The 25,914-nt window shown below is 44.7% G+C and overlaps 1 protein-coding gene across 1 annotated transcript in view; it reads right to left on the bottom strand.

Annotated features, from left to right (window-relative positions):
- Positions 1–25,914, bottom strand: part of RYR3 (ryanodine receptor 3) — a 499,651-nt gene that overhangs the window by 25,800 nt on the left and 447,937 nt on the right. Inside the window, exons 70-88 of the mRNA XM_032856920.1 lie at positions 25,529–25,543; positions 22,590–22,760; positions 22,212–22,271; positions 20,416–20,547; positions 19,827–19,939; positions 16,929–17,025; positions 15,172–15,278; positions 14,714–14,765; positions 13,776–13,832; positions 12,733–12,832; positions 12,500–12,579; positions 10,965–11,041; positions 8,359–8,432; positions 8,095–8,112; positions 7,586–7,666; positions 7,029–7,117; positions 5,941–6,069; positions 2,427–2,531; positions 642–723 (exon numbers count right to left, since the gene is read on the bottom strand). Of these exons, the coding sequence (XP_032712811.1) occupies positions 642–723; positions 2,427–2,531; positions 5,941–6,069; positions 7,029–7,117; positions 7,586–7,666; positions 8,095–8,112; positions 8,359–8,432; positions 10,965–11,041; positions 12,500–12,579; positions 12,733–12,832; positions 13,776–13,832; positions 14,714–14,765; positions 15,172–15,278; positions 16,929–17,025; positions 19,827–19,939; positions 20,416–20,547; positions 22,212–22,271; positions 22,590–22,760; positions 25,529–25,543 (1,639 nt within the window). The remainder of the gene's footprint in view (positions 1–641; positions 724–2,426; positions 2,532–5,940; positions 6,070–7,028; positions 7,118–7,585; positions 7,667–8,094; positions 8,113–8,358; positions 8,433–10,964; positions 11,042–12,499; positions 12,580–12,732; positions 12,833–13,775; positions 13,833–14,713; positions 14,766–15,171; positions 15,279–16,928; positions 17,026–19,826; positions 19,940–20,415; positions 20,548–22,211; positions 22,272–22,589; positions 22,761–25,528; positions 25,544–25,914) is intronic.

The following is a 25,914-nucleotide window of genomic DNA, read 5'->3' as shown; positions in this document are numbered from 1 at the left end:
GTTCAAAAAGACATACAAATATATAAATAAACCCAAGTCATCATGTAACTGGTCAGGTAGCTATTTTTTAGGAAATTTGTATGCCCAATCAGGTGGCTCTTTTCTGACCGTGATGGTTTGAAATGGGTAGGAGGGAGCAGCAAGCCATAAAGACTACACCACTAGGAGCCAAGGGGGAAAGAAACAAAGGGAAGAAGGAGATGGCCACACCAGTGCCTTTTATCTGGACTGGGGCCTGGGAAGTGGTTTCATTACCAGATTACTGGGGACACATAGGGATAAGTGGTGCCCCCCTTATCCCCTTAGACCTAGGAGGGTGCCCAACTAGATGGCTGGCATACACACTGGCAGCCAGATGTACTGAAAAGCAATGGGGAGAGGGAGAGGATAGGGAAGAGCAAAGCTTGGAGGTTTTCCCCAGTTCATTCTGGCTTTCCTATTAACATAAAATGAGTTGGTTTCAGGCTTTGTCCATCAGACCATGTGCCCCTCACTCATTTTTTGCTTCTGAAAATTTGGCTTTCTAACCAAAGTCATATGGCATCAATGACCTGCCAGAAGGATAATCTGCATGATTAGTACGGTTAGTGCTCAGACCAATTACAGTTGTGTGAATGCCTAGTTATACCAAACAGCCCAACCTTCCAGAAGGGACAGAAGCATCACCACCATGTCCTGAAGGAGATCCAAGAGTTCCTTCAGCAGCTCGATCTGACTGGAATCCTAGAACAGAAACAGGAGATACCCCTGAGCTATCTGATCCCTCAGCAAAGTATAGGGCAGTGAGCAAGAAGAGCCTGCTCTGGAAAGGTTAGGTGAAGGTCGTGTCCATTGTGCCTGTGGACATCGTATCATCCACTGTTTGTAGCATGGGGGAGACTCGCTGTGGCCGGAATTATCCAAGAGAGCTTCTTTAGTTTCCCTTTTATTAGTACAATATGGCAGACACACCACTTGTTGTCCAAAGCTATTGAACAACCCAATCCACCAAAGAACCATTAGGTATTTCTACTACTTCATGTTGTTTTCTGTATACGGAGAATGATCATGTGAGCTTTTGGGGAATACTACTGCAATCCAATTAAGGTATCAAAGTTATAATCATCAAGTGCGTTCTCCTTTCTTTCTGGGTTAGGGTCTCCTGATTCTAGCTGGTGGTGATCTGGGTGCCACTGTCCCTTAATATATTATAGAATTGAGGCTATTCCTCTGCTTTTGCTGCTAGTCTGTCTGGTTTTCACTTCAGCCTTGCAGACAGGGCATTGCTAAGTTCGCTCTCTGTTTTAAACTCAATGTCACAGAAGGAAAAACAACCCTTGGATGATCTGAGGTGGGCAATCTGAGGGTAAGATTTAAAAGTGTGTTCTGGGCCACACTTCTTGTACAGACACTCTCTCTCACAAACACAGTTTTGTCAAGTCTCTCAGCTTTCAGGGGGACTGACCCCCTCCGGCGTGGGTCAGAGCTACACATGGAATATACAGGGGAGAGAATATGAAGAGCTGGAAGAGACCTCAGATCGTCTATCCTAATTCCCAATAGTTCACAGACGATGGACCCAAAAACCAGGAAGGGGGAGTGACTCTTGAAAGTCACCAGCAAAGAAGGAAGCAGGGCCAGGCTCCTGTCTCCAGAGCCTCCGCACCACACCGGCCCGGCTGGGCTGACACAGGAGTGGACGTGTTACCGCCAAATGAGCAGCGCTCCCAAGAACTCTCTCCTCCCATAAGGCCAGAGTCAAAAGGGGAAAAATGAAAGGGTTAAATAGCACATTCCAGAAGAGAGGGGACAGATGTGACAGCCTTGAAAATTTTAGATACACGTTACTTAAATTAATGCTGCAAATGTTACTCTAATCAGCCTGAAACACATCCTGAAATTCTCCCTCATGTGTTGCCATGGAGAGAGGCGATCGACAACTATATACACTCCATTTGTTTGTTCATAATAAGTGCTCGGAGCGATTCTGATTCATCTTGCCAGAGAGATGGGGAGTGAGAAGGAAAGGCAGCAATGGGGAGGGAGGGGAAGCCAAGGTGAGAGAAGAGATATACAAATTACAGAGACATGCAGACATTTGACAGACCCAGAAAGGGCTGGTAGACTGTCAGAAACTGACACAACAGTGACAAGGAAGCAAAAAGGATGAGCATCATAAAAAGCGAATGTTGAGGCAATTATGTAAAGGATAGGTTGGTGGGACACAAGGAAGGAAGCTGCATCCATGCAAAAGCCTGTCTGGGACACCCCTGGAGGCATTTGTTCCTGTCACCCAGTGAAGCCCTCAGGTTTAAAAGTGAGACCTCATTTGCATGGCTGGTCCAGCCGTTTGACCACACAGCCACGTGGACACAGGGGAATACCAAGGGGTGGGGAGTGATTTTTGCATTTCACACCAATGACACAGCGGGGAAGGGCCACAGTACCTGAGAGAGTTTCATCTGCATGTTAGCAAACACATGGAGGAAGCCGACCACCGCATCCCACAGCCTGCTGTGAGCCAGGCTCTGCTGGTTCCCAAGGCAAGGGCCCTATGGAGAGGAGGGCATCCTTATTTCATGGAGACTTACTTCAGCATGAGCTGCTCTGACTCTTGCCCTAGTCAGTGCACAGGACACCTGCTTCTACTAGCAGATATCTCCTTCCAAAAGTCATGTATTTTGTGGCTCACTGTTTTCCCAGGGTGTTACTTTTTGCACCCCAACATAGGGACCTGGTCCAGGAAAAACCACCAGGAATTTCACAGTGCAGTGGTTTTTCAGAGATTTTCTTTTAGCTTGAGAATGTGTTCTTCAAATAAAATACTACAAAGAAGAATATTATTTAAGAGTGAAATGCTCTGGTTGAAATGGGACTGAAGGATACTCCAGCCCACTCTCACCTCCATCTCGGCCTCAGAGGGGTTCCGAGGAACTCCAGGCTTCCACAATTTGAAAAGCAGACCCTACTGTTTTCAGGTAAAGCTATGCATAAAATGCTATGTGCCATGGCTATCTACTCAAATAAAAAAATGTGAATAATATTCCTAATGTTGAGGGGTGCCTGGGTGGTTCGGTCAGTTAAGCATCTGCCTTCAGCTCAGGTCATGATCCCAGGGTTCTGGGATCAAGCCCCACATCAGGCTCTCAGCTCAGCGGGGAGCCTGCTTCTCCCTCTCCCTCTGCCTGCTGCTCCCTCTGCTTGTATTTTCTCATTCTCTCTCTGACAAATAAATAAAATCTTTAAAAAATATGTTCCTAATGTTCAACCACCTTTAGGATTTTCTTATCATCAACCTAAACTTTAGGTATAATATAATCTCTACCCTTTCCGAAAGCTAAACTTAGAGGGATGATTTCATTACCCATTTCCATTTTTCATCTTGATAACTTTTCCTATATTTTTTTAAGATTTTATTTATTTATTTGACAGACAGAGATCACAAGTAGGCGGAGACGCAGGCAGAGAGAGAGGAGGAAGCAGGCTCCCCGCTGAGCAGAGAGCCCGATGCGGGGCTTGATCCCAGGACCTTGGGATCATGACCTGAGCCAAAGGCAGAGGCTTTAACCCACTGAGCCACCCAGGCACCCCAATAACTTTTCCTATTTTTATACATTGAATCAACATTTAAAAAAATCATCTGGAATTCTTCCACATGGGAGATTTGTCTATTCAATCTTACCTATTTAATCATTTACTTAATAGGTACTCCACATATTCATTTTATGCTCTGGGTTATTACACAATACTACTCTATTTTGTCACTCAAATTGTTCCAGTTTTGGCCCCTGGGAGCTCTTTCAGCTGGCCTGTGTCCCTTGGACATAGGCCCATCTTTCTCTCTCTCTTCCTGTCCCACCCCCCACATTTCCTTGAGCTATATATGGGATTCTCCATGTCTTCTTGCATATTTCCTGCCCCAGCACTAGGACAAGCCCTTTCTCTAAGAAGTCTGGTTCCTCTCATTGGAAAATGGTATTAGAAACTGATCTGGGTGCTAGTTGTGCCTGCTGCTACTGTGATGTCATTATTTTAAGGCCCTCTCAGCTGACATGACAGCAAATATGGGTGGGTTATACTAACCCATGTGTATGCAAAGTATCTAGAAATGTTTCCATAGGTAAGTATCTGTATCAATACCAAGTCCAACATGAATTTAGCATACTGACCTATGTATCCAACTCTAACACATTTCCATGTGGGCCAGTGGGCCATCTAGCTTCTTCTTGCTTATCTGTAACCATTCAACAGTGAGAAGCCTTGCTCCTGCCATTTAATAACGGCTCACTTCCATTATATGTGTAAAATGGTTGCAGAATTATTAACACATATCCCTAGGGGAAAAGCTTTAGCAACTAAAGTGCTTATGTACAGTTCCTTTTGCCTTTGGTCTTTCAGTCGGTATTCACTCCCAAAGTTTCTTAGGTTAGCACCGTATTCCCAACCCCCTCAGTGAGATCATTTTGTATATTTCTTATACCCTTAGATTCTTCTGTCATGTTCTGCCTATGCTTCTCATCCTTAACTTTTCCTTAGATTTTGTTTCATCCTCAAATCAATCTTCTATAGTAGATTTCCGAAAAGAACACAGGTACCACCTCAAGTTCTAGAAAAGGGTCGGCAGAATTCCCAAAAGAGGGCAGCATGAGAGGTAGTGCCTGACTTCCTAAATCATGTAAGCTTGTTTAAAAATCACTGTTTGAGGGGCGCCTGGGTAGCTCAGTAGGTTAAGCATCTGCCTTTGGCCCAGGTCATGATCCCAGGATCCTGGGATTGAGACCAACATCAGGCTCACTCTGCCCCCACCCCGGCTTGTGTGCTCGCTCCCTCTCTCAAGTAAACAAATAAAATCTTTTAAAAAAAATCACTGATCGTGTACATTTGATGTCTAATCCCTAGAAAACTCTAGATTCTTTTTGGAACAAAAAAGTTGTTGTAAGAAACTCACGTTCACCAAAAAGAAGCTTCTTTTTTTTACTTTGGGTTAAGTGCTCCGAGGGAAATTCTGAAGATTAGGATGGCTTCTCCAGAGAGCAAATGAAAAGTTTGTCAAATCTGTTCAATGACCTCCCCAGATATTTCACATTCTGTGACACTTCAGATCAGTCACCTGTTTCTACAGTTCCGTCTCCATGTTCTTATAATCCTTGAGTAAAACAAGGATTGCTCTCTCCCTTAAAATCTTCCAAGTTGAGTCTTAGTTTTGTGTTTAATAAACAAATATGATTGGAGTGTGCTGGCGCACTCATTAGATAGTTTTTAAAAAAATCTCCTACTACACCCCAGAGGACTGTGATATGGCTACTGACTTCATAGGAAATTAGGCCCGAGTACATCCTTTCCACAGTCATTAGACCACTGCAGGCAATGACCAGAGACTGTTATAAATGGAAAGAATGCTGCGAGATCTAAATATTCAACTGGAAATTCATTTTAAATTTGACTGCCATTGGACATAGTTCATGTGCTGCTAAACTCTTTTCTGAAGAGTTTATTTCTGACAAATTCGTAGGATCTTATAGGTTCTTCATCCCAAGACTCAACATCATTTATCTCTTTATTCCTTCATTCTATCAATTGTGCATTCGACCCCTCACGCTTAATGAGTAGCTAGGGTGTGCCACACATGCTAGAAATGAAGAATTTTAGATCAAATAAGAAATTTTCCACCCACAAAAATTTTCAATCTAAGAGGGAAAGGAAAATGTAACTAGATAAATGCAAAGACTGTGTGCCAATGCTAGGAACAGGTCACAGTGAAGGACCATGAACTGTAGCTTCTTCTAGAGAGTAGTACTCTCAAAATACTCTTCTCTACGTGGTTCCTATTCGTGGCTCCACATTGTCAGTGCCGGGTCTGGACGCACAGTCCATAAAGGCATCCTATTATTCCATAGGGAAAACGGAATATGGGGGCATTAAAAATGCTCTGTTCTCAAGCCTGCACTCTGCAGCACGTACCTGGATATATTCCGTAAGAGAATTGAAAATCTGCTTCGTGACTGCCAGAGCTTTGGAAAAATTGTGCTGTCCAGATTCGTCAATGATGTCCTTCCCTGAATAATACCAGTAGAAATCACTGATTGACTCCTAAGAACAAATAAGGAGAGTTTAGTGTTTCTTAAACTTCCAGTCAGTGAAGCTAAAAACCCAAGGTTCAGAAAGAGTACAGGAGAAACCCACATTTCTATGACCTCCTCCTTAGGACAGAAACCTAGGAAAAAGCACAGATACCTAATCCCTAGCATCTCTGAAGAGCATATACTCCTCTAAGAAAGACCAGATAGGAGAGAGGATGGTGTTCAGCAGGACACGGGTGACCACGAGACAGGAAAACTCACTCGCAATGAAAAATGTACATTAAAGGTAATCATAATTATCATCCGACTAACTGGCACAAGAGCAGGGACATAAGAGCTAACACTGGGAAGTGCTGGAGGTTATTCTGACCCACGACCCTATAGGACATCTCTCCATCTTTGCAACCATCCTATGAGACAGGTGCTACCCATTCTACAGATGAGAACATCAGAACACAGGGAGGTTAAAGAGATTGCTCCAGTAAGTGGCAGAACCAGGAGGAAGACTTAGCAGAGAGGAGAGAGAATCCTTTTTATTTTTTTAATGTTTGTGTAGATTTTCCTGTCATTATTTGGATTTCATTCAAACAGTTAAACGGACTGACTTCTCAGGCACTAAGAACTTGAACACTCATCCTATTCCCACTACCACCTGTACCTCTCTTTTCTAGTGAAAATCTGTTTCCATTCACGTATTGCAGCTCTCGGGCACTGTGGTGAGGTTTTCACTGGCAAAACTGAGGTAAACTGGCATTTCATCCAAGATGATTGGATACTTAACCACTCCCCCGATTTCAGTTTTCAAATACAGGTTTTTAGGTATTTGACTTCTCATAAGTGTGTGGACATAGGATATAACACTGTTCTTACTGGGGCTGGACCAGACCCTGGGCCTTCCCTGATCCTATGCAATAGTCTTTAGTTTCTGGAAATGTGCGGGAGCCATGCCACCGTCCAAGACCCACTGACCTGCAGACGCAGGAGGTAGTCCACGGTACTGATGATGACGTTTACGGTGGTGGTATTGCCCATCTGAGTCCGCAGGAAGTTCTGAAAGTCTAAGAACACCAGGGCTGTGTTAGAGCCTCTCTCGTCATGCTGAGGACGCTGGGCAAGCTCTCTTGGCTAAACTCAGAAGAGACATACTGTGTAAAAAGCCTTACGAGATCACCCCGTTTGGGTCCTGGTGGGTCCTGCAGGACAGGGTCCTGCCCTGAGCCCTCCCATCCTTGTGAGGCCAGAAAGAGGACTTAACGAGCCCCAGGGACTTGACGGAGAAGGGTGGGTGTTTAGAGTCACCATCTGAAGATTGTGGAAGCCACTCAGCCTGGGTGGCGCTAAATAACACCAGCCCTGAAGTTCAAGTCAGTTTTCCAATGAGGTTTTTTTTTTTTTTTTATTGAGGAATGGATTAACTGTTGTCCTTGAGTCAGCGGCTGGTTGGATGAAATGTGGCATCCTGAGCTGAATCATAATTTGGCACCTGAATGTTGTTTTCCTTTGACAAATCAATCTGTTCTACTTACCACTGTTATGTCCTTCACAGAGTAACTGCAGGAACCGAAAGAGATCGCGTGTAAACTCGTCATTCTGGAGTACTTTTTCACCTTGAAAACAGAATACTGGTGAACATTTGTTTGGCTCCTCAACCCAGACCACTTTGCAAGGCAAATGACTGCAAAAGTGACAAAGGGCCTGCGTCAGAACAGTTCAGAAAGGGAACTTTAAATGAAGGGGGGGAACCCCAGTAACCTGGAACTGAGGCTACAGAACACAATGACCAACCAAGCCAACGTAGTGAGCCCCGGGATGCATTGGTCAGGAAAATAGCTAGGCTGCCGGCGGTAATGGCTCATGGTCCAGAACCCATGCTTTACAGATGGAAAATGCTTCTTTAATTAAGCATCAAAATGCTGAGTTAAGCTTTACATGCAACTACCAAGCCTAAAAAATGTGTCTACACCACAGCAATTAAATAAGGTCCCTCAGGACTCACATGCATGGTAGACAACTGGGGCCAGACTCTCAGACTTACCACGCTCACGAACAATGACTGGTGATAAGAGAAAAACAGAAAGAAGGCAAAGTAAGAAAAACCATAAACACCATGATAAACTGTGTTTAGTTAAGGCTGGCTCTGTGATCACATCCAGACTTTATCAAAGCTACCGATGGGAAGAGTTTGCTGAAATTGGGCAAGTCCTTGAAGATTAAGAAGCACTGAGCAGGGGCTCTAACCAGAAATAGTTAATTATGGTAATCAGGAAGAGAACGGCCTCCACATTTATTAGTTACTTACGTGTTCCTTCCTCAGTAACCATCCCCAGGCCTTCCGCTTTATTTTGCCTTTCAAATGCATTCAAATCAAGGACACTTGTAAGAGATGAGAGAAAACAAGGTTCAGGGCTATGCACACTGGGAAAATGGATTTCTAATGTCAGTGCATCTATTGGCTAAGAATATCTTGTCCTTGGGTTATCATAAATGGTCTAACACAGTGCCGTGTGGCTCAAAGCCTAGCAGTTCCCTGGGTTTGCGTCAAGAGTGTTACCCAAGGATGCCTATAGCTCTCAGGCATGCACTGAGAGGGGTCAGAAGAACTTACAATGACTGTCCTTATTTGTCCAGTTTGAGTTCTTTCTTATGCATGAAGATTTAGAAAGGTTTCCCAAATAAAGAAGGAATAATCTGTTTCTGTGATTTCCCTAAAGAAATTCTACTTTAAACTGCACAAATTAATGCTCCCCTCCCACGTTTACCTATTTTCTCCTTGAATCATAAGGAACTGTGATTTTAGGGCTTGGGAGGAATACTCATGGACAGTGCTGCAGAGGTCAGAGTTCAAAGGGCCACACCCTTTTAGAATTCTTGTGTCATTCAGAAGCCAACAGTAGCAGAGGTTAAGCTTTCTGGAGGTAATGGTGTCCCTGAACCTGTAACAAGCTAGCATTTTTTTTTTTTTTTTTTTTTTTTTTTTGGTCTCCACTTTCTGTGAACTTCCCAATCACAGCCACCCCCAAATCCTACCTAGTACAACCATAGAGTTTGATAAGGAGGACAATGTATAACTATATTATTTCCAACTGGGATTCATTCTGTTTCTCTAACAGATTCTCCTTCCCCAATCTGAAAGGCTTTAATAGACCATAACATGAGGTCTCACAAAAATATAGCTGCTAAGGCAGCTTATGGCTGAATCCATTAAGATTCTGTAAAACTTTGCCCTCCCTGTACCACCGGGCAAAGGAAATGACCATTGGATTGGCAAGATGTCAGGGAAAAAACCACAGCATTTCTTTACCCCTTTTAGGGAGCCACATATCTTCTGCAAGTTAGATGAATTTTAAAGAGAGAACAGTGAAAATTCCTATTGCCATATTGTTGGATTTTCCCAGATCCTGGTGTAGAAAAGTTCTTCTCAATAACACAAAACCATTTTTCTATTTTAGCTTTGTTGTTAAGGGAAGAGAGCAGGGAAGTAGGACCTTTGGACAAAGAGGAGCAGTTCTGATTCAGGAGACTATCTGGGGGAACAGATGTTTCTGATCCTTACTCCATTCCAAAACACCCATTTCAAATGTTTTAATTTCTCTAATGCTTTGGTATTTTACCAATATGTATTATTTTTATAATTAACAAAAATCATGAAATATCTTAAAACTTCTGCTGGTACTCACTTGGCCTCTAAGGGCATGTCACCTGTCCCTCTAAGCCATAATTACAAATGAGTTTAATAATATGAAGTATTAGAGACTACTAAGAGAACACTTAGAAATTTAATTGAGAATTTTGTGGGCAACATGGAACTGCACTGCCTTGAGTTTTGTCATTCTGAGTCCACATGTACTATCTCACCTTCAGTGAAGTCAGGCCTGGCAATATTACATTTTCTTTTCTTGAGAGAGGTAATAACCAAGTTGGTTGTTGGCACGGGAAAAAAATGGAGCTCAGAAAAAGGGATTGTACTGCAGCTCAAATATGTTCCCTCTCACCCCAGGGTACATAAAATATTTATTCCATCAAACAAGGTTAGCAAAATTATGAAGTCCACCAAAGGGAAGTATGTCCATCTTGCAAATTTTTAAGTGGAAAATGTAATAACTCTATTTTTAAGAATATTAATTAGAGGCAAATTAGCTAGATAATTATAATTCTGATTTCTTTTAGAACGAGTTACAGACTATTCAAAATACATATGAATCTTAGCGAGTAAGCTGACGCTTAGAAGACTGCTGGCTTGTTTCCAAAATGAGTAGGCATGGTAACCTTAAACAACTTTTGGCTCTGCATCATTCATCCGTCAGGGGGTCAGCCATGAGAGAAGGCTTACATACGTGGTAATAAAAGTAGAAGTTCAATGCTTTGTTTTTTAGGCTATGGCAAAATGTTCCCATGTTAGGATGTACCTCTGCTGAGATGCATGTGTCAAAATATGTACCCACCAAATACTTAATCAGGCTCAAAGAACTATTAAGGATGAAGATTAACAGAGGGCCTAATGGGCCTAACGAAAACATAGCCTTGAGTCATACTGAGGCATTCCTCCGCTTTTCCATTCTTTCCTGGTTTGGCTTTTATGAGCATATGTGTTAGGAGAAACACTCAGGTCTGAGGAAAATGACATACCAAAGAAAAGGAGGTAAAGGTGATCAAAAAACCAAACTAGGTATGTGTGTGTGTGTGTGTGTGTCTGTCTAATGGAGATTACATTTCCCCTTCTGTATGCTATTTGAATATAAGCCTGAAGCTGGAGGAACAATACCGACCTTCTTAGCTTTCTAAAGCAGGTAAGTCCTTCCTCAACAATTCCATGATAAGCTAATTTATTTTCTGGTCCCACCCCTACCCCATTCCTCTTCCTTCTGAACAAAAAAAAAATGCTATAGGTGGTTTTCCCATATTTACCTGCAAGACTGCATAAGACCAGAAAGGCTTTGAAAGAATCCAGCATCCTTTTTCTCCTTTAGGTAATCTAGCATTTTCTACAAGGAAGACATATTTCAAAAGGAAAAGTAAATTACACCACGAGTACTGACCCTCCCAACTGCAATGGAGAAATGTCAAGTCCCAGTCACATGACGTCATGTCCAGGGTGGTGGTTTGTAAAGTTGGGTAAGCATTAGAACCACCGGTGGCTTTCAACCTTCCATGTGCCGGAGCCCCACCCACTCTCTTCCTATGGAACCAGAATCTCTTCGGGTTGACATTTTATTTTGTAAAGGTCCACTGGTATTTCTGCTCAGGGCAGTACAGTAGATCATTGACATTCATAGATTTACTCTTTGAAGCCTCCCCAAATGGGAATTTGGGAATAAACACCAAGACTGTGATCTAGTAAAATGTTCCTGGAGTATCATCTGAAAAACTCATGAGCTGAGTTTGGTGCATTGGAGCAAAAGAGCTTAGCCAGGAAAAAGCCTAGTTGAGAGCTCAGTATCTTACAATCAGACTTTGTTTTCTCTGTTCTCTGTTATTGGGAAGGCAGGAACTTTGTCTGACATCATAAAAATATTAAAAAAAAATGTCCTGCAAGAAAATCAACTGATGGGGTGGTGATGGAAGAGAACAGAAGGTAAAGGGTGTTTCAGAAAATGGTAGTTCTTTCATGACAAATTTGTTTGGGATGCATTAAAGGCTGAGGCAGATTATATGTAATAGTGGTAGCTATGAATTTGGAGGTTCTCACGGGCCCTGTGCTATAACCCTCACAAATACCACGAGTCTTTCAAATGTCAGTTTCCTGTGCACACAGAGGCTTTCAGCCGGAGCCTGCACTGCCCTGGGGACACCAGAATATTCCTGGCTCCTGCAGCCAGCTTTAACTCAGACACTGCTGCCTGGATTCCCTGTGCCTGGAGCTCCACACTAGGTTTCCGTGCGTTGCCTCAGTGAATGTCTGCAGGCAGGGGCGTTTTGCTGCATTATTAAGTACTACACCCTCCATCCCAGAACAGAGCCTGCCCTCAGTGCAGAGTCAGCAATCCCAATGCAGTGAAGGAATGAATGAACAAATGAACCAATGAACAGAAAACAGGTGTTTGGGGCTATGAACTCCACTTAACTAGTTGGGCTCCTTGCTCACGGAATGATAGCTAACACGTCAAGTGGTTAAAATACAAACCTAAGGCTTAGTAAATGTCCTCTAGAGCCTCTCTATGCAAAAAATCATCCAATGATGAAAAAAAACTGAATGTTTTTTGCTTTGAACCCCGGGTAAACCCTCTCTGTTGAGTACACATTTGTCTATAAACTCCCGGGTCTGGCTTTCTCTGTGTTCCCAGCTACTCTGATATAATTGGCCACGAAGGACAAACACCAGCAGGGGTGCTTCTGGGGGGTCCCCCCCGCTCATCAGAGCCAACACTCTTCCCCAGAGCATGACAGCTGTCCAGCGGGTATACCCCGAGAAGTCTGCACGACCCAGTGGGAGTCCCCCATACCTGCTGCACGCCAGCGTTGCCCCCATTCAGAATGGCAATGCCCAGCTTCAGAGTCTCAACCACCATGGGGCTCATCTCACCTGCCATGGTGAAAATTCGATTGAATCACCAAACAAACGGAGGGTAAATCACATCTACAGGGCTTTATCAGGACTCTTTAATAATGATTTCATGTCACAGCATGCTGTCTCTGTGGGAGCGACGGGGGCCTAGCCACAAAGTCACGGAATCACCTTTGCTGGCACTTATCATCTGAAGGACCATCTCTGCAGCTCCCCGCTCATGCAGCCGTGCTTGCTGGTAGAGGGTTTTCTGCTTTTCCATCTCTTTCTCCTGGAAAAAAAAAATAAATAAACAAGGCAGGGAAAAATTTGTTTATCCTTAGGCCATTTGCCATGCTAACGTAAACCAAGAGAATCTTCACTTGCACACATAATTTTGGATAAGGAAATCTTCTGAATTTGATTTCCAGACACTACGTCAGCTTTCCAAAACTGTCCATCCACAAACCGCTCATAGTTTGATGATAACTTTTCTACTTTTCTCACTGGTAGGAAACATAGCCCATTCTCCTGTAATACTCTCATTCTAGGAAGTGACCCCATATTAAAATGGTTTTGTTTTCCATGTTACATCATACAGGGAAGGCTACTGAGGGCTCAACGGAAGCCTATCTGCCCGAATGTAGAAAACATCCATTTATCTAAAATGCTCAGATGGCCGTTAACAGAGACTCTTCTGGATATGGAACACTACAATGCCAAGGCCTTCCAGAACTGTAACTTTATTAATTTGATCTTACTGTTACACACTTTGTCTATGGAGAGTTATCAGTAAATTAATATGGTTTTATCTTGGGAAATTCTATGTCCCACACTGCCTCAAAATCAAAATTATGTCTAATGACATTTACAGAATAAGGGTTCAAAACCATCTCAGTGTTTCCGTTGCTTTGAGTTTACATTTTTGGATCTTTGAATTTGTCCTTCTCTGGCCCCTGTTACTACCATATTTGGGGAGGAGTGCAAAATTTCCCAGAAGACCCAACCTGTGAGGGGGGTTTGCTGACAGACTGGCTGCCTTTGACCTTTCATTAGGCCAGAAGACTGACAAGAGAACTGTGGCTAATGGGTGTGCCTCATGCACACAGACTCTTGTTTTTTCCACCAGATACATGTGGTGGGTAAGGCACATGGTTCATGTCAGCAGCTGTCTTTGAGGGCTTGCCAGTTGGCTTTGGCGGATGGCCCTGTCTTCAATCTTCATAAAAACTTACTTCGAATGTTTTCTCCTTGTCTTCCTCCTCTTCTTCGTCCTCCCCACTCTGACAACTCTGGATTCCACAGAGCAGGGAAAGGAGGAGACAAATGAAAGTGAGTCGAACAGACGAGACTGTTCTACAGAGCAAGGGCATGGGATGGGCTGTAATTCATAGGCACCTCAGGATCTCAGCACTTGTGAAAACCAAGAACGTTTTGACCACTGTGGGGCAACATTCTACTCAAAATGTCTTCTTTGCAGTTACCAAGGGGTTCCAAAAGGAGAAGTGGGAACCCTGAGCTCATACAGTCAATGGCAACCCATCCAGTTTAACCACAGACCTGAACTCTTCTACTTAGTGAAGTTGTGGTGCACATGAAGCCGGGAATGCCCTTTCTACACAAGAGCCAGGGGCTTGACAAGAAGTCAAGTCCACAAATCCCTCTTTCTGCCAGACGGGAGGGTTTCCTGTTTGAGAAGGAGCAGTTCCCTTACTACTCAGCATCCCAGTGGCCGCTGTCCCCCTACGTGACTAGGAATAATGTCACTCGCCTTTGCCAGAGCACTAGGATCTCATTCTAGGTTCTAAAGCCTATTTCCAAATGTACTGAACTTTCTTCACCTACAGGTATGTTGGAACTTTTGGGTGTGTGCTCAACGTTGACTGGAAATGTAAGGATAGTCTGTATGCCTGAACTCCCCATAGCAGGCTTGGAGCTGCCATGTGTACAACATGCTGGCATCCACCATTTCTGCAAAGCTTCAGAGTTTCCTTATGAGGACAGTGGAATAGTTTGCTAATGTCACCCCTGTAGTACATGAACTGTGCAGTGTCTGGAACCTAGGTCATGACCGAGTCCTACACCCTGCTGTTCAAAATGACAGTTTCCATGTGTCCACAGAGGTAAAAGGGAAGACAGAAAGGCTAGACAATGGGCAGAAACGCAGGTGTACCTTGGCCATCATGCTGGAATAGGACGTGTACAAGGGGTCATCTTCCAGTTTGCTGGAAAGAATAGAGGAAATATTTAGCAGGCTACATTTTGGACCCAGCCGAAAAGACTAAGAGCCACAGAGATCTTACGTTATAGGTACCAGTGAATTAATCAGAAAAACCCTCCTCTCACCCAGATTCTTAGAAACTACTCTGAAAATGTGAAAAAGCACTGGCTGATGGAATTCAGGTTGGAAGGCTACCGTTTCACGCTAATCTTCAGCCTCCACATCTGGCATTACGACGAGAGGGCTGTGGCTTATAAGAGTTTGCCTAGATGTTTCTTGATGGCCAATAGGGCAGCAAGGAGGGCTGCTCAAATCTGTTATCCCCTTTCTGGGCACTGCCCTCATGAGACGAAGGTGTGGGGCTGGCAGCACCGTGCCTGGGAGAAGCAGAGAGTTCTGGTGGTGCTGACCTCCTCTCCGTGAGAGCATTGCGGCTAAAATGGAGAATGATCTGATGAAGTGGGTCTGGTTGCTTTTCCGTCTCCTCCTCCTCCTCCTCTTCCACCTTGGGGGATTTCTACACAAACCAACGCAGACAGGTTTTAGGCATGGATCTCAGCACACGCCACATAAATGCATGCGAACAAAGAGACGGCAAAGCGCAAAGCACAGAGTGCGTCTGATAAAAGCACAAAGAGAAACCACTATGTCATATGTTTACTTCAGGACAAGAAGCCCCAAGGATGCAAGGTTTGGGACATAAATATGTATATATATGTATATATATTTCAGCCAATCAAAGAAACAGCAATTTTAGGTTCAAACGAGATGAAAGGAAAAGCAAAAGCCTGACCACAGGGGAGGAGCCCTCTGTCAGCAGAACTCTCATGCAAGCCCTGGGCACCCGAATTCAGGAGGGAAGCTCTGGAGAGTCCCATGAGAGGCTGGATCTCTCAGCCAACACCTGAAATTTCTCTTGGAGAGCTGGGCTGGAAATAGGGTGGGACAAGGGTTATTAAGCACTGGGGCCATTTGGGGTCTGATACTATCCTAGACTCAAGCCAGTTCACCATTTCTTTCCTAACTTCACTGCTGATTCTAAAAATCTTATTGTTTCAGAGATATCCCAGCCTGGAGCTGCAAGCCTCGCAGTTTCTCCCCTCATTAAGTCTTTTCTCAACCTCCTTTTACAGAAAAGGAAATCGCGTCTGACACAGGGGGTAAAAGTGAGTTTCTAACAACAGCACAGCCTGCAGGGTGTACCATATTCAGTAAACGGGTGAGAACTACACAGGCTGCATGAATGACTGACAAGTGGAGGGCCAAAGTGATGCTCGTTGTCAACCTCGCACTCATCAAGGAACTGGGAAAACCGAGGAACTGTCATTCCCACTGATGGGACTATAGGAAAAGGACAAAGGGCACGAAGACAAATGGGAGAAAAATGGGAGAGAAAGGATTAAATGCAAAAAAAAAAAAAAAAAAAAAAAAGAGGGAGAAGGAAAAGAAAGAGAGGGTGTTAGGGGAGGAGAAAGAAACAGGAGAAAGACCGAGTATGAGACACACAGAGTGAGATTAACAGAAAGAGTAAGGGATAAGAGAAAAAATAAATGGGAGAAATAAGAAGGATTAAAAAAAAAAAAAAAAAAAAGAACCGTGGGTTGGCCAAAGGAGAGAAAAGTTTATTTTCTGTCTGTACTATGACGAGGTTTTGTGGTGCTTCTGCAATAAGATTTTTCCCCTTGCATGTTGCTTTAAGTCGTTTTGGGGGCACGAAGTCTGTTAGAGACAGGGCATGACACATTTTCTGAAGGGCCCGGATAGAGAAACATGAGGTGCAGGAAGGCGCTTCAGATGTGCCTTCCCTAAAACAGAGCCGCTGACCGGAAATGCAGAGCCTGGGCTAGGGCGGGGTGGCCTCCTGCAACCGATGGTGCTCAAAACTTAATTTAGCATGAACTTCCCATCGCATGGCTGTGCATCCCAAGAAATATTAGTTGTTAATAATGATGATGAGGATGATAACAGTACTAGCACCTCTAAGCGAAATTCATCCTCTGGCTCTTATGGCCATTAGCAGGGCCTTCTCTGAGAGTTTATACAGTTAGTTCTTTTCAAATTGATACACCCGATTCTTTGTGAATGTTTAACTGTTAGAACACACACGCAAATACAGAGGTCAGATCCATTCACACCCATATCTGCTTCCAGCTGGGTCAGTACTTACAGCCAAATCCTGTACTAGTTTCTCTTCAAAGGAATACTCCTCTGTTTCTATCCAAAATCTCTGATAGCCATGGAGGAAGAGGTTAATGGAGCGGTGCCTGAGCGGAAGGGTTGAGAGTGAGGTCAAGAGGGATCCGTGGGACACCTTGTTTTAGTCTGGGTGTTAACAGTTAGTAAGCAGGACAGACTTTTGTACAATTCTTTCCTCTGATTGGTCAGGGTAGCCAGCGGTACACCAGAAGCATTTGTTTCGAAGAAACCAGAACCCTCTAACATGGCAGTTCACGAATGTCTAGAACACCTTCTGAATGAATTAACAATGGTTAGTGGGAGACCAGGTGGTAACTGTAATCCTACCCTGGCCACAATGGGTCTTTATCACATTTGTCCTCTGAAGAGAAAGAATTCACTGGGCCAAGAAATGGTCCTGAAGGATTTAATATGGCAAGGTGGTTATCGCTTCTGGCCGATAACCCGCCCAGGTAATCGCATCTAAGTTATGCTGATGGTGAGTGGTTTGGTCTCAGATCTACTGAAAGCAGCAAAGCTTGAGTCCTTTATAGGGTCTCCAAGGAACTACACCTCCAAGGCTCTCCAGCTTTTACTTAGGAAGGCAAGACCCAGGTGTGCTGCACTGACAGCCTAACTTTGGTGTGCCTCATGGATTCCGGGGGGTGGCCCCGTACCTGGGAGCACTGAAGAACCAGCAAGAGCCACTCACCCTCTATAAGCCAGGACTGACTCCTGGGAATGTTGCACTGAACAGCAGTTAGCTGATTACCAAATGTGAGGATACTGGGGAGGAGGGAAGGAGAGAAAAGTAAGAGGCAGGTCAACACCAGAGTCATCCAGCCCTGGCCATGTTTTCCGGCAGAACACAACCTCGCCATCTTTCTTCAAATTCTGACCAATCAGAGCTCTTCTTAAAAATTGTACAAATTTGGGTTTTTATGGTAGTGTTAAATCATGGTCAGGAAAGGAGGAGTGTGCGGAAAATGAGCAGGTCTCTCCACAGGTTACATTACCATTAAAATGGGTATAAGCCTGTCATACTGAGTTTTTTCATTAACCTTTTCCAGCCAAACCCGTTGAAAGGTGCTCAGGAAGAAATTGCTAATTTTGTGTCTGGAGAAAAGCACACAGGTTGTCTTTTAAAAACTAACATCAGAGAAACAGTTGCACATAATCAAATAAACCCTTTCAGCCCTTTAATATGGAGGACTCCATGCAGTGTAGATCATGACAAGATGGAGAAGGGAGTGATCTTCATCATCAGTCTTAGTTTTTATTATGGTTGTTAGAAAAATCTGCCCAAGCTCCTCCAGGCTTGGGAGAAATCCAGGCATGGGTTAGTGGTGGGGCTGGCCACGTTTCGTCAAAGACCTAGTAAATCCCTCGATGTACTCTTGCCCGTACAAAGGCAGGACTGCTGAAGGAGCAACTGAGGTATGAGAGAATGGTACAAACATATTCGGTGGATTTAGAAAACGATGCTTGTTTTGTGAGATGTCATTTTGCCTTGCTGGCCCTGGAGACGTGCTTAGGGCTAAGCCCTTCCTGAGGTCCCATTACCACACACGGGGCCTGAATCTCTGCCAGGGAGGAAAGTGAATGCCTTTTGATGCTTCACTCCTTTTAGGAAAGAGACAAAAGTCCCGTCCATTTTTGCCTTCTCTACTGAGTTATTTGAATTTCTCCTTGTTGCCAGGGTATTAGTGGTCTTCATAGCCATAACTATTTGTCTGATTTTTTTTCTGCTTTTTATTCATGAGTTCCATTTGATTTTGTGGTCCCTCATCCTCCTCCAAAGATACCAATCTGTACTGTCAGGAGACATGAAGGAGCCAGCTGTGTGTCTCAGAGGTTATGGTTCTTCACTATCTTCAAAAACCCTAGGAAAGCTTAGTTGGCCAGCTGACTCAGGACAGGATGACAGGGCATGCTGGACAACTGATGGCCAGGAAGTATGACCTGATGAAAGCAAGTGTCCAGCACAGGAAGAGACTTTTATTGCATATTCCAAGGAAACCTTTATTTACGTGGGATTCAGAAGATACCTTTCTGAGTCAGTTTATTTTTCCTAACTGGGTAAGGATGGTTCATACTAATTTACAAGTTGAAGAAGCAGAGGTTGGTACTCAATTTGCAGCTTTGCTTACTGATCCCAGGCCTGACCTTGTGGACTCTGCCATCAGTCTGAGGATGGGAGTGTTGCCACATCACCAGTGATAATGAGTCAAGTCTCAGTGGTCAATGTTTGCCCAGTCTGCATGGATACTCTGCAATGCATTGATACAGCACATTCCAGAAAAGCCTTTGCACATTTCTGACTTCAGAATATAGATTAACCATGCAGATAAGGCAACATGTCCATGATTGACCTCTTAGCCAGTGCCCTTTGTTCATCTTGAAGGTAAGTACACTGTGCTCAAGGATTCTCAAGTTATATTTCTGTACCTGCTGAGGAAACAAAGTAACTGGGGGACCATCGAAGTACCTCGGCATAGAAATATGGTTTGATCTGTTGATGGAATTTGGGGTAAAGCATTTTGGAAAGAGTTCTTTTTCTACGGTTCCTTTACAACCTCACAAAGTACCCCACCTCAAGAAAACTAAGAGCTTCCATATGCTCACCTGGCTGACTTTAAGGTGTAAAATGGGGAGCTAAGACAGGCACAGGACACTAGGGAATCACATCTGTTTTCAGCTCCTCTGCTTACCTGGATTTCCTTAGTAGGTTGTTATATTATATGTAGACTGTAATGGCATCATGGATGGAGGACTCCAATTTCTACCCCTTGGATCATGAGTATCAGTGCCAGAAGACAGTACAGCTGTGGGAGGATACCTTAATACCCATTGCTGGCTCCCATGCCAGAAGAAAAGGACAGATACTTGCCTGGGCAGGTTGTAGAGAGGGGCCATCCTGAAACAGGCCACCACTGCCCGTTTCCGCTGCTTTGACAACAGTTTGTGCCAGACCGCCTTCTTGGACCTCAAAGGCTGTTCCACCTGAGAAGAAAACACAGGGGTAGGTGCGCACTAGGCTAACTGTGTGGCAGAAGGTAGTCGCCTGCAACCCAGATCTCTCAATCCTGGAAGAATTCTTATTTCCCAACCATAGTCAGCAAAAGGTACACAGCACTGAATTACTGGGTTTGTGGAGATCTGACATTTTCTTCCTTCTCCCAGATATCTGCTTTTGGAGGTTTACTGCCTAAGAGCAGCTTTACAACTGGGTAGAGGATTTGAATGAGTCATTTGATCTAATGGCAAAAATTTGTAAAAAATCTTGGAAGGGAAAGAATTGAGGAGTCTGCTATCATGGGGCACAAGATGACATTTGGGAGTGAGCTGGGATGTTTCTTGTTCCTAGTTTTGGGTCTTATGAGAACAATCTACCTAAAAGCAGGGTGTGGAAAGGAGCTTTAATATTCAAAAACCAGGGTGATTTTGCTTCCTCAGTCCTCAGGGTAGGTGCTTCTTACCTGCTCCAGGTGGAACACCGCTGCTGAAATTCTCTGTACACGCTCTATGGTCTTTTCTGCATTGAAAGGTTCTTCACTCTTTAGAACATCTTTGTAGAGGTTCAGTTGCCACTTTACTGCTGGGTCATCAGACTGAAAATTAAAGCACACACCAGGTCAGCAATCTTGTATTGAAAAAGCCTTTACTCCTCACATGGTGCCAGAGGAATTGAGACTCTTGTATTATTGTTTCTTTTTCGTTTTCTCTATTATCTTCACTGACACATTGTACATCAGGATAGGAACCTCTCATTCTAGTCTGTATCTCTTAACTCATGCCGTATTTCCAAACCTTTCTCTCTTTACTAACTTCTAATTTCCTGAAAGCAATCTTCCAATTCATAAATTCTCTTTTCAGCTGTGCCTAGCCTGTTTTTTTAACCTATAAATTGGATTTTTAATTTTGGTGAGTACTTTCAATTTTTGTAATCACTATGTGGCTTTTTCAATCCCATATCCATTCTCCTTTAAAAAAAAAAATGTTCAGGCGCACCTGGCTGGCTCAGTTGGTGGAACATGCAACTCTCGATCTTGGGGTTGTGAGTTGAGCCCCAGGCTGGGTATAAAGATTATTTAAAAAAATAAAATCTTTAAAAAAATGTCCAAGTCTTGCTTTATGGATATTACTGCTATGTGTAGCTCTTTAAGTATTTCAACTACACTTATGTTTAAATTGCTTTCTGCAGTTCCTTAGGCTCACGTTCTTCCCTTTGTTGTATTTTCTGCCTAATGGTGGTGGATTTCCTTTCATGCCTTTTTTCGCCTTAAGCATGACTTTGGCTTCAGGAGGAGTTTTATTTATTGGCATGTGAGACCATATTCTAAGAGGTGGAGAGTCTTCAAGTGGTTTTATGGTTGTCTTTGCAGGAGATTTATAGGTTTAACTGGTTTAAGGCTAATTTTATGTAAGTTTCTGGCTCCTCATCTGTGCACAGCATGGGTAATTAGGTCCTACACTCTTCTTCCTTTAAGGTTATTAAAAACCCCAGCCTCTGAGATACATATCTGGCTCAGAAAGCTCTGTGAGTTTTCCCAGCTGCATCAACTTCTCTTCATTCCTGTGATTTAAAGTGTCTTCTTTATTCTGGCACTGGGATTTCTTTTGACTGCTTTTTTTTTTTTTTTTTTTTTGGTGGTATATTTTCCCCATTATCCCCATATGTCTGGGATGGAAAGAAGTGGCTGTTTGTGTCAGCTTAATCTTCTATCTTAAGGCATAACGTATCTGAGAAAAGAGTCGTTCAGATTCACAGGCCTGGAAAAAAAAAATCTCAAAATAGCCTTTAAAATCAAAGTTTTTTTGTTTGTTTGTTTTGGTTTATACCAACTCTAACAGAGTTACTTTGTTTCCAAATCTCTAGATCAGGATGTGCTGAAATTCTCCCCACCCCACCCCCCACCGTGTCCATTTCACTGTTTAACAAGGCTCACAGTCAGTAAATTTGAGACCTAATCTAACCCCCTCCTCTGGCTGGATGTTCACACTGGTAGGTGGGAAGGCACGCTTCATTAAATGCTACTTTGCATCCTCTTTGTAACAGCAAAGGAAAGAACAAAAATTAAGGGCAAAAACTCTTCCCCACACACCCAAATAAAAGTGAAAATTGAAGGCAGGGAGCTAGTCCTACCAATTAAACACCAGTGATCGGAGACTGTTTTTAGAACACACTAAAGAGAGCATTAGTGAATTAAATGGAGGGATGGCACCCCACAGCCACAGGGAAGCCTGCATGCATTCTCTCTTCCCGATACATCACCTTCTCCTGCAGGTGCAAGTTATTCCGCAGATGTTCCTTCACCTCTTCATCTGTGTCCCTCTGTGGAAAGAGATGTTAAATTTTATTCCTCGAGGTCACTAGGGAGATGTAAAGTAGGGCGCAGGGAGGGATGGACAGCAAGTGGAACGATTCTGCTGGGATCTTTATTACAAGAACAAAAGAAGAAAAATGACAGACTTGTCTAAAGAGCTCTCCAACCAGCTTTACAGATGGGGGCTGTTTTGTCGCTGAGCACCTAGGTTTCTACTCATAGACCCCCGCTACCCCCGATCCCGGGGAAGGATGAACCCTTCAGACCCCGAGCAAGCACCCCCACCTCCTGTATTACTGCTCAGCCAGAGTGGATGCATGACTTACATAGCTGTATCGAGATTTGGCCAGGGAGATGAGCTCCTGATCTCCTGGCGTGCACATATTCAAACCAATGGGCAGCATTTTCTTGAGTGCGGCCACGATGAGAGAGGTCTGGATGGAATACAAGTCTCCCCTCCGCTTTGTCTTCTTCCGTTCCTGGTCCTGTCCTCCAGACTAGGAAACGAGGTTGGAATAAACAGAGGGGCTCAGCGATTCTGAAAGGAACGGCCTCACCTTAGAGGCAGCCTGCCTCCTTGTGGCCCTGTCCGTACAGGTGGGCCTTCCTACACTTCAGAGAGCAATGAAAGGAGTGTGCTGAAGCCATCCCGGGGGACCGTCGAGAGTCCTGCCCGGCTCCTGAGTCCTGTCCTTGCGTGTATGCTCACAGAACCGCGTGGGCAGACACACACCGCGGACGCCTACACTCTTGCCTCACTTGTCCCCTGGCCGGATGAACAGATAAACCGGCGTTTTTCAAAAGGAATGATTCGATAACTGATAATATGGCCCCAGAAAAGAACGGAGAAGCCTGATGCTGGGGTGTCAGGAAATACGTGGGAGAGCGTCTCCCATAGAACTGCACTGCGCTCAGGGCTGAAGCTAGTGTTTTGGAGCACCGCGTCCCACTCAACCTCCATCTCGAGGCAGTGAAAATTTTCACAGGGAAGGGCAAGTGCCAGGGTAGGGCTGCTTTGGGATGTGGCTGGGGAGAGTTGGGAGGAACCCTGAGGAAAGCAGAACTCCCCAAGTCTGCGAGAGTTCACCCTTCTTCGGTTTATACCACCTCACCCCTCACAGGGAGAGACTACCCAACCAGGTCCACCCCGTGGAGCAGAAGGTTTCTGAGAGAGTTCGAGGCACGGGGCTGAGCCACCCATCTGCGAGCCCTCAGTGTCGTTCCCCCCACCCCCTCACCACAGCCGGCCATGCGGGTAGGCTCCAGGAGACAGCCCTGCTGTGAACGGGTTTTTGTGAGGTCGGCCTCTGAAAGAGCACCCTGCCCACTAGGTACCTCACTTGCAGGGCTGTGCCTCCCTTGGGGACACTTGCTGCAAGTGTGGGCATGCTGGATAGCCAGCAGCAGAGGATGAAGTCGGGGGTTGTGACGGAAAGAGAAATGGCTCTCACTGAGGCTTTCCTCTATGAGGTGTCCCTGGAATGTCTGCGGGAGGAGCGGGCAGTGCTGCTGCTTCAGCCAATACAGGGACCCAGGGCTCTGGGAGCAGCGGGGAGGCCAGACGCCTCTCCTGGAACCCACACGTAAGACCCGGAACCCTGAGCTGGAGCAGCATTCGTCTTAGGAGGCACTGGTTTCCGAGAGAAGAGGAGAGTAAGAATTAACACTGTCTTGGGACTGATGGCTTTTAAGTTACTTTAAAGTGTGAAACAGGTTCATGATTATTAATGGACACTCTTAAAATGGATGCGATTTCTTTCACCCAGCTTGCGGTGACTTCAGGAGGTTACATCACCACAACCACAGCGAAGCTCCTGGCCAGCAAAACCTAGGCTGGCCAGATGCCGCCAGACAATTCTCCTGCTTGTGCCCGGTGCTCCAAAACAGCAGGTCAGGCTGGGGACAGCAGGGAGAAGGGGTGGGGAGAAGTATGGCAGGTGGAGGCCGGGGGGGGGGGGGGGGGGAGTGGTAAGAAATGAAGCTAACAGAAGGCAGCTTCTTGTATTCTAGAACACAGCAGAAAGTGAAAGCTGGTTCCCACAAATGCCGCAAAGGGTTCTCTCATTTACTGAGTGCAAGCTGGGTTCTTTACGTGTTCTACCATCAGGCATAGGGTTCTAAAGGTTGTGCCTAAGGTGAAACTCATCTGCAGTCTCCATTACCCTTGAAAATCATCCATAAAGGATAGAACCCGATTTTGTGGATATAAATTATGAGGGGTCTTCTCTATATAAATGCAAAAGGTGAATAGTAACATGCCCTACACAACCAAGTAAATATGCAAAATGTAACTATGTAGATTTGATACACACTTCAAATAATTTCTCACTCATTCTATTCTGTTGGGCCAATCTCAAGTTGTTCTTATTACGAATGCTGCATGTGTACTGTGACTCCAACGTGCCTCCTACTAAAACAAAACATTTCTAATCCTCCCAATAATGATGATCCACAAATAAGGCAGTTGCATAAGTGAGAACATGATGCTCAGGGAAGGTAAATGATTTTTCCAAGGTCATGCAGCATGTAAGCATCTGAGTCAAAACCCAGACCCAAGCCTACCTGGGCATGGCTTCATTTCCCTTTTCTAAGAGCTGCAAATGACCTGTTTCCTGCCCATCTCCCTTTCTCTGCCACAGAGCTTAGGGCAGGGAGCTTGTGACAGTGGCAGCAGACACACATCAATGAATAGAGAGATATATTTCCAAGTTATAGTCTGTAAGGGTCACTGGAAAACTGTCCTAGGGTTTTTTCCCACCATATGCACATTTTGTTTAAAAACACGTGGTTATGTGATTTCCAATCCTGAAGGTTAGTCCTTGAAAAACTGAATTGCAGGAGCCTCGCACAAGAGGCGGAGATGTATGGTGTTAAAGGACTGGGCCCGCTGATGGCACATGGGATTCAGACCCTGCCTGGCACAGCAGAGGAGTGAGCCTCATGGGCTCTCACACCCTGTCGGTGTCCCTATCTCTGTCAGTGTGCTGGCTGCAGAGTGGGCAGCTGGGGAAGGGAACAGAGATAGCAAGGAGACCTCGGTTAGGGTGAGGCTTGGCTGGCTTCCCTGGCTTCCCCATTCCAAGGGTGGGTAGGCCTACATTCACTCTTTGACGGGCGGTGTCTTCCCTGGAGCAGGCCTGGGGGATCTCCAGGTGGGAAGATCCGTTCTGTACTACCCCCATGGTGATCACAGTGCAGAGGGTGGCCAGAGCCTGGCACCTCTAATACTAGGACAGAAAAGACACGTCATGCATTTGACCTGTACCTTTACTTGCATGGCCTGTGTGGGAAGACAAAAGAAAAGAAACAAGGAGAAGAGTCAGTCAGTAAAAGCAGGGGTCCAAGGCATAAGGTAGCACATGTTAGTCATAGCTTCTTAGCTCCCATTTCTCAGCCAATACAACAGAAACTCAACACTTCTAGAAGCCGGTTGAGCACGAAATGAAGAGTGAGTGGGAGGTTAGGATGGAAGTTAATTTGGTCAAAAGGACTTAACACCCAAGCCAAGCAATATACCCCACAAGGCAAGGTGATCTCTAAGACTAGCTTTCCTGATACACGAGTCCATTAGATCTAAAGCCTTTCCCCCCCACCTCCCATTTTTCACCTGGGTGGGCTGTAAATATTCTGTCATATAACCAAAGACCCCTA

The sequence above is a fragment of the Lontra canadensis genome, unplaced genomic scaffold (assembly GCF_010015895.1).
Source record: "Lontra canadensis isolate GAN:19392208 unplaced genomic scaffold, GSC_riverotter_1.0 scaffold12, whole genome shotgun sequence".
Taxonomy (NCBI): Eukaryota; Metazoa; Chordata; class Mammalia; order Carnivora; family Mustelidae; genus Lontra; species Lontra canadensis.
The sequence above is the reverse complement of the archived record's forward strand: the minus strand, read 5'-3'. Positions and strand labels throughout refer to the sequence as shown.